Source organism: Phycodurus eques, chromosome 17, assembly GCF_024500275.1.
Source record: "Phycodurus eques isolate BA_2022a chromosome 17, UOR_Pequ_1.1, whole genome shotgun sequence".
Taxonomy (NCBI): domain Eukaryota; kingdom Metazoa; phylum Chordata; class Actinopteri; order Syngnathiformes; family Syngnathidae; genus Phycodurus; species Phycodurus eques.
In genome coordinates, this window is record NC_084541.1 from 6,898,291 (window position 1) to 6,911,184 (window position 12,894).

The 12,894-nt window shown below is 40.3% G+C and overlaps 1 protein-coding gene across 1 annotated transcript in view; it reads left to right on the forward strand.

Annotated features, from left to right (window-relative positions):
- The window catches only part of jam3b (junctional adhesion molecule 3b), a 48,328-nt gene that overhangs the window by 26,122 nt on the left and 9,312 nt on the right, over positions 1-12,894 (forward strand). The window contains exons 2-5 of the mRNA XM_061703097.1: positions 10,281-10,349; positions 10,427-10,540; positions 10,633-10,785; positions 12,379-12,581. Of these exons, the coding sequence (XP_061559081.1) occupies positions 10,281-10,349; positions 10,427-10,540; positions 10,633-10,785; positions 12,379-12,581 (539 nt within the window). The remainder of the gene's footprint in view (positions 1-10,280; positions 10,350-10,426; positions 10,541-10,632; positions 10,786-12,378; positions 12,582-12,894) is intronic.

Consider the following 12,894-nt stretch of genomic DNA (forward strand, 5'->3'; position numbering starts at 1 on the left):
AATATATTATTGTTACTATATTTAAACAAATAACTTAACAGTTAATGTTGGGTATATACAGTCCCCTCAAAAGTAGTGGAACGGCAAGCTCCACTCTTGTTTTTGTTATATACTGAAGACATTTGGGTTTCAGATCAAAAGATGCATATGAGACAAAACTTCAGAATTCCTGCTTTTATTTCATGGTATTCGCATCTAGATGTGTTGAACAATTCAGGACAGAGCATCTTTTGTTTGAAGCCAGGGGAGGGGACGGTAATTTGTGCCTAAAAACGCAACTGTGTGGAATAGGGTGACATAAAAGATTAATTGAAGTCAATACTTCACTTGAGTGAAGAATGGCGAGGAGGAGAGCGCAAACCTCAGCCAAGGTAGAACATCTCTTAATATGACATGCTGTATGTGGCAGCTATTGCCTGTTATGGGTGTTGGATAATTATTTTCCCAATCTTTATTTGGCAAAGTCATATATTTTACATTAAAAAAATCCTCATGGTACACAAATAAACAAAAATTGTATATACAGTGGAACAGAGTAATGGGGGGACCATTATAGACCGTTATTGTCCGTTATATTGAAGCAATTTTATTGTGGCCATATGCACGAATATTACGGACCACAGGAGAAAACTTTTGTTTTGTTTTATTTTTGTGCCCTAAAGTACAGTACAAAGTTGTTGTGAACAACGGAAAAAAAAAAGCTTGAAAATGTTTGAAAAGTTTTAAATCTTACCCAAACTTACCACGCTGCGGTGCTTGTTGTAGTGACTAGTGGCAAGTCGTGCAGATCGCTTTCATGAGCCACAAGGAATTGGTGTGCTTTCTATTTCCCAAATTGGGTAAGATTAGGTGCCATACTTATCGACAAACGGGTTGACAAAAAAAATTAAAATGTTACTGTTGCAAAAATAGCATGTTCCCGACTGCAGTATGGCTCCAGAGACATCGCATAAAGAAAAAAATGCCGCCCACCCATTGCTGCTCTCTCTCTCTGCGTACAACTCTGTTCGACAATAGAACTCCTGTCATCATGGCCCCCACGCCAATACAATGCCTAGAAATTCCGCCACATTCAACATGACCACCATATGTCAATCTATTGCCATTGATTTAATGTCGACACATTCAATACAGCTGCCACATCGGCATGGGCTACTCTGTTTCCTGGCTCTAGTCATATTGTATATCTGTGACCCGAAAATATATCTGTCCCATTCTCTGCCTATATTGTGCCACAGCGCCAGTAAACAACAACGGCCAATTCTGGAACTAACAGACTTTGTCAACGGCAGTTTGGAATTGAGAAATTGAAACTATTTTTGGACACATTATTCGGTCCCAACGGTCCGTTTTATCCGATATCTGTTATATCGGGGTGCGTTATAATGAGGTTCCACTGTACTGAAATAATAATTATTTTGGTATCCGTACGAGGGTCACTAATTTGTTTGCTATTGTCCAGTTCTGTGTTGGTCAGCTACGTCGCTTTACTATACGCTGCTGGCATAGATAGATTTATATAGATACCGTACGTTATGTGTGGTAAATGAATAGACGGACCAATTAAGTCAAATTTGATTTTTTTCCTAGGTAGGTCAGATGATGTCTCACAGCACGCTAATGGGCCGCAGCACAGTGATTGGGAATCCATCCATCCATTTTCTGGACCGCTTATCCTCACTAGGGTCGCGGGCACGCTGGAGCCTATCCCAGCTATCTTTGGGCGAGAGGCAGGGTACACCCTGAACTGGTCGCCAGCCAATCCAGTGGTTGGGAATCACTTCTATAATTCATTTGGTTTCTTCTGGGATTACCAGTGTTTTGCTTATTAATGAAAACCTTTCCTTTATGTTGAACAGACTAGCCCCGGAAATGTGTCCCTGGCCTGTGGTTTACATTCCCATTTGCCTTTTTAGCTGTGTTTATATTGGGAGTGTGGCACTGAGTAAATATAGGGTATGCAGGACATGTGCTCTTTGTGCACATACACAGTGTACAGTACATGCACCTGGCCTGCAACGTGTAGCTGGATGCACATGCTCCCTTTACCTCTCATGTGAAAATGTGGTAAAACCTCCGCTGCCCTTTGATAACCTCACACATGGTCAGACAATTTTAGACACGTGCAGTATGTCATGTTGTCATTTTTATAAACTGTTACAAAATATATGAGTTGGAGGACACAGCCTTGAAGATGTGTTTCTTCTGATAGGGTGGTCAGGGAACAGCCGCAGTGTTCATTTGGAATGGACACTGATTTTTGTGAGACTAGTAGAGAAAATTAATCTTCTGTGTACATTTATTGAACTGACTGTACTCAGCTGGATGAATAACATAGTGGATTAAAACATAAAATCCCAAACTGCTCCATATTTTGTTACAACAACTGTTCATTTCATTGTAGATGAGCAGCTCTAGCATTGGAGTGAGAAAATAGCAAATGGTTGATATTAGTGAAAGTTTGTGTCTCTACTTTGATGTTCATGCTTCTGAAAGGGTGTGGGTTTAGTCTTTATATGCATGAAGCAGAGATGCGTCACAGGGAATATCACTCGGTTGCTTAATTGAACCTTTCTAGTTATGATACCGACCTCACCTCTCTGGATTCAACACGTAATGCCGCAGCAAATGAGTGCATTTTTCCCATGGGAAACAACAGAACAAGGGGGGATTTTTTTTACACAGTGCAAGAATCAAGAAAAACCCAGCTCAGTGTATTATTCAGTGATGTAAAACCTGAAGGAGGGGGAGTTTAGAAAGGAATTAGACAAGAAGATTACAGAGAAAACCCCTTGCCCATGGTGGGGTTAGCAAGAAGGATTAAAAAATAACTTTGCTATATATTTGTTGACTGCCAGATCTCACTCAGCAGAAGAAAAGAAAGTCATCACAAATATAGGCCACTGAAAAACCATGTTTGGATGTAGTTGGATCAAGAAGTAACATTTGAAACACAGAATATGAAAGTACAGAGTTAGTATCCCCTTCGTAGTGTAACACTCTTGTGGGTAGACCTGTATGTCTCTAGGAATTTTGTCCATTCACCCAGAAGAGAATTTGTGAGGTCAAACATTGATGTTGGATTAGAGCGTCTGACTCACAAAAGCACTCTTGCAGTTGATCCAAAAGGTGTTTGAATGGGGTTGAGGATTGTGTGCTTGCTCTTCTTTCTTTCGTACCTAATTCTAAAAGTATGTGTGGATATACCCATGGTTTACATCTTTAATGTCTTTACAAAATCGTGTATGCCTACAAAAAATAGGACCAAAAAACTGCAGTGGTCCCAAGAGCAGAACCAGTAAATAAATTGTTTACGAAAGGGGTGTACGGGCTGCTGGCCAGAACCGGCCCGTCGCTATCCATCAATAACTGCTATCCATCAATCCATTTTCTGTACCACTTATCATCACTAGGGTCACGGGCGTGCTGGAGCCTATCCCAGCGGACTCTGGGCGAGAGGCGGGGTACACCCTGAACTGGTCGCCAGCCAAACGCAGGGCACATATAAACAAACAACCATTCGCACACCTTCGGGCAATTTAGAGTCTTCAATCAACATACCACGTTTTTGGGCTGTGGGAGGAAACCGGAGATAACCCACGGAGACACGGGGAGAACATGCAAACTCCACACAGGCGGGGCCGGGATTTGAACCTCGGTCCTCAGAACTTTTAGACAGATGTGCTAACCAGTCGTCACCGTGCCGCCCATTAACTGCTAGTCGTCCACCATGCTGCCCATTAACTGCTATTTTTCAATAAAAGTAACTGTTGTTGCTCATTTTGTCCACTTGAGGTCACACTGACGACCACTTAAATGACCACTTGCCACTTAACTGACATTCTGGATGCTACTCTGCATTTGACAAGGCTAAAAGGTGCCAAGTTTCAGGAACAAAATGCTGTCCACCTTTTCATTGTGAAGCATACAGTTCTGTAGACACTAAATACTACAAAATGTCAGTCAATAGCTTCAGTTAAAAACAGGTTGGTTGGTTTGGTGGAACCCTTTTGTTATCTTCATGCACTGCGACAACTTTTATGTAAGTGGATAACTGCCCCCTCTTTCTGAGTAGTTACCACATTAGTTTGTATAGTGTGATGAGTCAGTTGAGGTAGTCAAGATTTCCAGATGGATGCGGAAATTTATGTAAATTTGAAATGATTTCTAGCTCTTAACAAGTTGTTTTATAAACGGTATGTATATAGATCCACTTTGATTTCTCAATGAAAAAACTGATGTTGCAAATCATATGGGCAATCTGAAATTTCTTAACAAAAATAATTGCCATGTCAGCAGTATTACACATTTGCCACAAGATAATAATAAATATATCCATCTATTTTCCATACCGCTTATCCTCACTAGGGTCGCGGGTGTGCTGGAGCCTGAAAAATATAAATGTAAATATTTTCCAAATTGTAATTATTTGCACCAAAACAATGGGAAAATTTGGGAATAGTTATTTATAGCTTTCTAAGCAACAAATATACTCGTCTTGCCCACATGAGATCAAATAGTGGTGAATGTGGCCGTTGAAATAAAATGAGTTTGACACCCCTGGTTTACAATCTTGTCATTTTATTGACATCAGAAAATGCTCCAAAACTCACACTTGACACAACATGTGGATTAGCATAGTCTCCCAAGACTTAGCTGCCAATGACTGTTGCTGGTTAGCTTTGGTTTACCATTTATCGCCACCTACTGGATTGGCGGTGCATTGTTGTTAACTGTCGTTGCTTTTTCCACTGAGTCATAGGTTGATTTCCATAAAGTTTTCAGGACCTCGGTCCGAGGCGGAAATGTAGAAAACAATGAATCACAGGAACTTTTTAGTGACCTGGAACCAGGTATTTTTGTTGGAAATGCACCTCCCCAAACTGCTTCTTCAAAGTTTCGATTGACCTAAATTTCTTTGATGAGCTAGCAATTTAGTGGGATCTAGGGCGGGCTGTGTTGGGCCCAAATGACCTGTCTTTGGCACAGTTAGTATGGAAAAAGAGGGTGTTTCATTTTGTTTTAAGGAGACAAGACAGGATGAGTCTGACTTGATGAAGTAGGCTATGTGTCAAACACAATAAAAAGATGGAAAAGACCTCTCCCATAAAAAAAGTGTCAGAACCATTTGAGCCTTCATCAAGTTACTCGGGAGTCATCTAAACTCGCTGAGTCAGTGATTGTCTTGGCGTTGTCAGCGCACCTCGGTCTCGGAAGAAACAGCCATAAATACTGACTCATATTGTCTTAGTCTATAGTCAGGAAGTTTTCAGACTCCCCGACTCCGCACTGCTGATTGAATAGCATATTGGATTTTAAAATGGAATGCCTTCTGAAATACCTTTTGGGGTGTCATCTATGTCATGGAAAGAAGGTACACTTAAGGAGTGACAAGTTCATTAGTTTAGCTCAGCCAGCCATAGACAAAATAGTAGCTGATAGTAAACTGTAGTATAGAGAAGATACAGTAGTCTGAAACTTTGGGTTCAACAACTTGGAGAAGATACAGAAGTCTGAAACTTTAGTTTCAACATCTTAGATAATTCAAACCCTGAGGTTAAGAGTTTATAGACTACAGTAAATCAAGACTGTAATGAGGACTGCAAATCAAGCAGCAGCACGGTATGTGATAATTTTACCTTAACCTCGTTGAAATCATTGGGATAGTACACGACTTGTAATAAAGAGAGTAGTGTCTCTGTGAATCACCTATTTTAGCAATCAAAAAGATTTGTGGACCCACCTGGACAGCAGTCATGTCACAGTTATTACTTCTCACAATTGTGTGTGCAGTGCTTTTACAGATTTGGCTGCAGGCTGAAATCTATTATAAATATGAATTTGTGTTTTTGATTTATTACTATATATAGTTATTTGTTCACTTTTGTTTTGCGTTTGCTACCTACTACATTATTTGTAGTAAATAAATACTTTTCCGACATAATCCACGACCAACGATTTGACCCTACGATAGTGCTAGGACACCCAAAAAAAAAAAGTATAGCATGTTTGATTTTACGGATATCTTTCTTGTCGTGTGAAATATGAACGACAGCTCTCCGAGAGCGCACCTTGACGTCGACCAGTAGGATTGGGTAGTGTGACCAGCGCAACGGCTCCCTTGCTCGCCGTTGTCAACATACCCGGTCGCTGTTGACAACATTTACTCACGCGCACAAACCAATGTTTACCGAAGCTTTAGAGCATTACTTGACAGAATGTCGGCATGTTTACATACAAACGTTAGTGCTAGCACTAGCTTGCTAGGCTAGATAACTTTTGGTAGCCTGATTGCGAGCTGTATCGTATTACAATTACATGAACATACGGTACCTTATACAATCTTTGAATGGACAGCCCAATACGTCCTCTCCTGAGCACCTGGTTTTTCCTCTTTTTGTTCTTTTTTCCCCCAACAGTGCCGCGGCAATCCATTGTTTGACAACAACTTGTTGTCCCCATGGTAACGGTTGTATCCGGTTTACGGTGAAAGGTGACACGTTTTCTGGTCACGCCTCCCCGACAGTGTTTGATGTGACAAGTGATTGTAAAAGACGGGATACGGTGGTATATGAATACATGCCATGTAGCGTTGCCACTGACCGTGATACGGCAAGATTTTATGGCAGTAGACTGACATAGTGCCATCGTGAAAGACCGAATTTGTCCTGTTGTCTGATCCAGGCATTAAAGGGATACAGATTCTCCATTCTGCTTGACTTAACAGCTGAACAGGATAGGTTTTTAAAAAAAAGAAATAATTCATTTATTTTTGTGGCGGTGTACAACAGTAAAAACATCAACAGCTTCATAAAAGTCGTATGAGTTGCACAATTCACATGTTTTGCCCTTCAAACTTGGTGGCTACAAGTGCATAAATGATCCTAACTACTCATGAAACCCATCTTGTCTTTATACAATCGTAATAACAGTAAAGACATGCAATAGTTCTGACACTTTCACAAATTCATACATATTCATTCATATCTCAGAAATTATTTATTTTGCTGTCCGCTATTGTGTGAATGCAAAAAGGCTGCTTCATTAGCATTTCAGCTCATAGATCCCTCTGGTGCATTGCAACAACATAATGAGGCTTAAGTGACAAAGAAGGACTGTTTGAAAAAGAACCCAAACAAAGGAACTCTGAAGACACTAAGATGCATTTGTGTCACTTTTCATGGAAAAGGCAAAACCATGGAAAAGAAAAATCATATATAGCCAAAAATATAATCAACATCTTCAGAAAACATGTTGCAAATCATGAAATTTCGTTTCTGACCCAAAACGGTAAAGACATTTTGGCATTCAAATTTAGTGAAATATTACTTCAGAATATTTTTTTCCCTGTAAACAATTATGACTTCTTGATGGATAACAACTGCCAATAATTAAAATAGTCATATTAGTACAATTAAAATTAGTAACAATTCAATTGGCCATGTCTTTATCGTTATTGATAAAATTTTATGAAAATGACCCATGTATGAGTGCACTAAAAAATTATCAACTGTTCTGTTGTCGTTGTTGTTTTAATATGACAATGACATTGTATCCTACTGTTTTTATGTATTGTGTAGTGTTCTGTCTGACAAAACATATAACATATACACACACAATATATACACTTCTAAACGTAAATGTTTTTTTAAAGCTGCTGTATAAATAATAATAATTATTATTTATTATTATTACTATTATTATTATAACCACATTCTAGATGTTTCCACCAGACTGTTCTAGAGAGTGCCATTCTAGTTGTTTTTACATTCCCACAGTGGAACCTTAACGGATACATTGGATTCTTGGTCAAATTTTCTGTATTTGCAGATTTACAGTTTTTACTAGTTGAAAAAAAAAAAATGTATATAATAATATTTTGGCATTTTTATTGATAAGCAGAGACCATAAACAGTTGCAGCTTTATGTACTGTATATATACATGTATAGGATCATTAATAATTGGTGAACTCCCGGTGGGACACATTTTAGCCATCTACGACAATGGAGTTCTACTTTAATCTAGTCGTGCCAGGAATTTTATTGCAATATATTTTAGTCTGTTAACCACACATGTGATCTTGCATCTTGAAACATCATGTTTATCAGCCTGAAATATTTGCTTAAAATCACACTCATTAATGGTATATCCATCCTTTTTATTGGCTCGATGCATGAGTTCAATGACCTTATCCTTCTGTGCAGGGCTTTCATGTTTTCCTGGACAGCTGTTTCCATGGCAGAGCTCTCAAGCTTTTTATCTCCGCGTCAAGCTCACTTAGGCGCCTAATCTGTACTAATACCCACCGAATTAGGGATGAGGACGGGGGGTAAAATGCCCACACTTTTTTAGTCCAAACAGGAAACCCCAATTCTACATTTAGTAGAAAGTTATTGTACTAAATTAATCACTTGGAATAACGTAGTCATTTTTGGATTCTATTTTAGTAGGCACATATATTCTGATATTTTGGACTCTTAAGCATGCCTGGCCTAGTATAAAGTTACACAGTACATAGTACATTTGATACTCATTCTCAGAATAATGCAGTCATGCGTCACGTGCACAGTCTTTTGTCAAAGGCCGAAAAAGTCATTTCTGAGCAGCTTCTCCTCACCAGGGTCGCGGGCGTGCTGGAGCCTATCCCAGCTATCATCGGGCAGGAGGCAGGGTACACCCTGAACTGGTTGCCAGCCAATCGCAGGGCACATACAAAAAAACAACCATTCGCACGCACAGTCACACCTACGGGCAATTTAGAGTCTTCAATTAATGCATGTTTTTGGGATGTGGGAGGAAACCGGAGTGCCCGGAGAAAACCCACGCAGGCATGGGAAGAACATTCAAACTCCACACAGGCGGCGCCGAGGATTGAACCCGGGTCCTCAGAACAGTGAGGCTGACGCTCTAATCAGTCGCTCACCGTGCCACCCCAAAAAAGTCATATTTTTGCAAAAATAAAATAAAGGCATCTTTCAAAACAAAACATTTTGCAGATGCCAGTATATTTTCTGTAAAAAAAAAAAAAAAAAAAAAAGATGGAGCAGATTTAAAATATATATACATATATCTTTTTACTGTTACTCAGCATCAAAATACTTTGAATCTGCATTTTCCATGAATTGTTACAATACCTTCTATTCTTGATAGTTTCCCAATCGAAGAACTGGGCAACTGTTGTGGGGCACTATTAGCTTTCATGTTTACATTACCTTTTCCAAAGCATTCATTTTATATAGAAAGCTTGAAATAGCACAAATAAACTGCAATTAAACAATTAACAATATATAGTCAAAGCCTTCCGGTAAAAAAACAAATGATACTTGATACTTTTCAAATGAGTTTATTGAAGGTTACTTTTTCAAATGGAAGCACGACCTACTTTTGTAATGTTGCTATCATCTGTACTAAACAAGCTGCCATCTTGTCATGATCTCCAAAAAGACAGTGGGCTAATCATCTTAGGTTGTCTGCTTTAGCAGGTGACCCTAGACACTTCAGCATATCCATGTGTCCATAGGTTGAGGTCAGGTTATACTAGCCTCGTGTTTTAGATTGAGGAGACTGCATACATGGCAGCATTACTGATTGTGCTTCTTACCGTAACACAGTCTCCAATCCATAGATTTTCAGTGTTGACCTTGAGATCTGAGTGAGTTCAGACCATCATCCTTGAAAGCGTGATCACAAGCTTTGAGTGTCTTTTTTATTCCTATTATTGTGGGAGGGTTGTTGCATGAATTTGTGTGCGGACTAATGGCTGTCAGGATGATTCATTTGACGCTCCCTACCCGGGCCAGTGTTTTTGAACCATCAGGCCTGCACAGGCAATAGCATCAGGCCCACGGAAAGGGGGAGAGAGAAAAATGGTCTCGGCAGCCAGTTGAACTACTGGCATGGTGAGCTTGCCCTGAAAGAGCACATGCCTCCGTGCACAATTATGCACTGCATGGAAACAACTCCCCCACTCAACACACACAGACAATAGTTTGACCAACACAACTAAAAATGGAAGATGAACAGTAGCAAAAGTAGGCCAAAGAGGGCCAGAATGTAATCATGTCACTGATATGGGATTGACATTTATCTCCTCCAACTGAGTTTATGATGTTTCAAGTGAGCATATTCTCAAGTATCCCCAAGGAGAGTCTTAAAATGAACACAGCACATCGGCGCATGTCAGCTGGTATTGTGCAAATTAGCGTGAGATCATCACTATCACGAAGATTAATGCAGCGGAAATTCTTATTTTGCATTGCCTCCTCTCTTTGTTTTGCAGGCTACTTCAGCGTGTTGGCAGTCATACTGAGGACAGACAACAATTCACCATGGACAGATGAGTTTGACAGTAAGTACCATGACAAAATTAACATGTCTTGTATTAACTGTTTCTCGTGACATCACGTCTATTTGTCTACTCTTTAGGAATTGAATTATCATGTTTGATCGACTCCATTTCCACAAACAATCCTAGAATTGAGTGGAAAAAGATTAAAGCGGAGGGACCAAGCTATGTATACTTTAACAAGAAAGTTTCAGGTAACTTAATCATATACAAACAACTATTTCACTGTGTCTCACAGTTCATTCATTGATGAAGTACATTAGTCTTGATGTTTTCCTTTGTGTAGGTGACTTGGAGAATCGAGCAGTGATCAGAGAACCTGCCACATTAGTGATAACCAATGCAACTCGAATGGACACAGCAAAATATCGCTGTGAGGTCACGGCTGCTGACGACCAGAAGTCCTTTGACGAGATTGTGATTGACCTTGTCGTTCGAGGTACAGTACTCAAAATGACGTGTGCTTTTGATTGATCTGTTATAGGCTTTTAAGGATGTAGACTCCGAGTGATATAAATACGACAGCACAAGAATATTCCGAATTCAGGCTAATAATAACATGATTATTTTGCCCTTAAAAGAGAGACCTTGCCCGGTGAGTTCACACTTTGGATGCGGTAAGATGACACCGTGTTGTAGGTCGCACCAAGCCTTTGGCATACATGTGAGGATGTGTTGTGACCAGACTAGACCTACCCAGCTGCAAAGGCATGTTCTGGGCTATAAGGGGAAGCTTCTGAAACTGCATCTGCTCTGAACTGCAGTGCTAAAGAAAGCAAGCGCCACATGTTTTGGTAACATTTTTTGGCATCGCGCTAAAATCATGTTCCCATCCGAACCATGAACGATAAGCATGCGCCCGGGTGGTATCACTTCAAAGCATCCTAGTTGCGAATAAGGCCCATCAGCACCACACTGCATCTATGGTTTCTATTGGGGCTCAGACTCGCCCTCTAAATTCCGATTCATTATTCGTGATGACGGTAACAAATCCTATCTCCTTGTACTATGACAAAATAAAGAGATGTAATACTCCAACTATTGTAAAATCCAATTCGATTATTCTAAAACTGGGAAAGAGTAGGCTGGCGCATTTTGGTTGCCACTTCTCCCTCCGGCATTATATTTATTTTTAGTTTAAAATGGCATACTTCAACAAGGATCCCTCGCCGTACCGTGGCCAACGGTAGAAACCGGGCTGGTGGTGCTCTTAATCCTTTCGAGCTAGCTAGCTGGTTCGTCATCTGCCATGCTGTGTTGGATCCTGCACAAATTTCTCCCATACACAAAAAAAAATGCAAAATCTTACCTGGTGAATTTATCTTATTTCTAAAGCAAAGCAAATTTATTTATATAGCGCATTTCAGACACAAGGTAACTCAATGTGAAAATGTTTTACTGTGCTCATTTTAAGACATTATTATTATTTATTTATTTATTTTTTTCTCAGCAAGACATAAAGGTAAAAAAAAGTCAATTCATACAAGTTCCATTGGCAGATTTTTTTATTTTAGGGACAAAATCTCTTGTTTTAAGCCGTCCACCTCCAGTGATGGCTCCTTTTCGGCTTCGGTTGGGGTGCTGTCATGAACATCTGTGCAGCTCCTCAAGATCAACTATCGGACGCCTCCTTCCGCGGAGATCATCGTCTCGGTTGAGGTCTATGGCTATTTGCATCAGAGCAAGAACAAACTATAATTGCGCACATGCACGGAAACTTTGCGCAGTATGTCATAATGGCATCTGTCATAAACACAGGCTAAAAATCGTGAAATATTTTGTGTTTTTTAAAGTAAATGCGGCGAGGCAGCAATCGCAGCTCTTGTCAGAATAATGTAAGTAGTATGATATTCTACGATTTGTTCTAATTCAGAAAATTCGGATTCGATGATTGCTTGTGTAAGGCCTACTCGATTCCTAATTAGAGTCACCGCCGATTCATGCACACCCCTAGTTTCTCTAGAGTATACCTGTCATCGTATTGGATGTTGCAGTATTGTCACAATATTCCTTTGTTTTTCTAAAACGACAGTAAAGCCAGTTGTTCCAAAATGCAACGTCCCCAAATCGGTTCCTTTTGGGAAGTCAGCTGAGCTGAGTTGTTTGGAGGAAGAAGGCTTCCCCAAGTCTCAGTACCAGTGGTTTAAGGACAAAGGAGAAATTCCTGATGACCCAAAGAGCAGCATGACGTTCTACAACTCCTCATACACGCTCAACTCGGAAACAGGAATTCTGGTTAGTATGTGTGCGCATGTGTTTGGACAAGGACACGCATGAGCGAGGAGGGTGGGGCAAGGACAGTGGCCGAACGCCCAGGGGTGGGGGCAGATATTTTGGGTAGACAGTTGATGGTGCAGGAGGGCTTGAGCCACAAGGGGAATCTGCTGTCCTCGCTTGCACATTCCTCAATGGACTTGCTTTGGAGGACTCTGCTCAGTCTGTAAACTCTCCACCTCTCAAGGCTCTCCTGCCAGCCTCCTTGCTGGCCTCTAGGATGTGAAATATCACACCGTACTGCAGTCTCCTCCTTTGTGTAAAACTCCAGAGC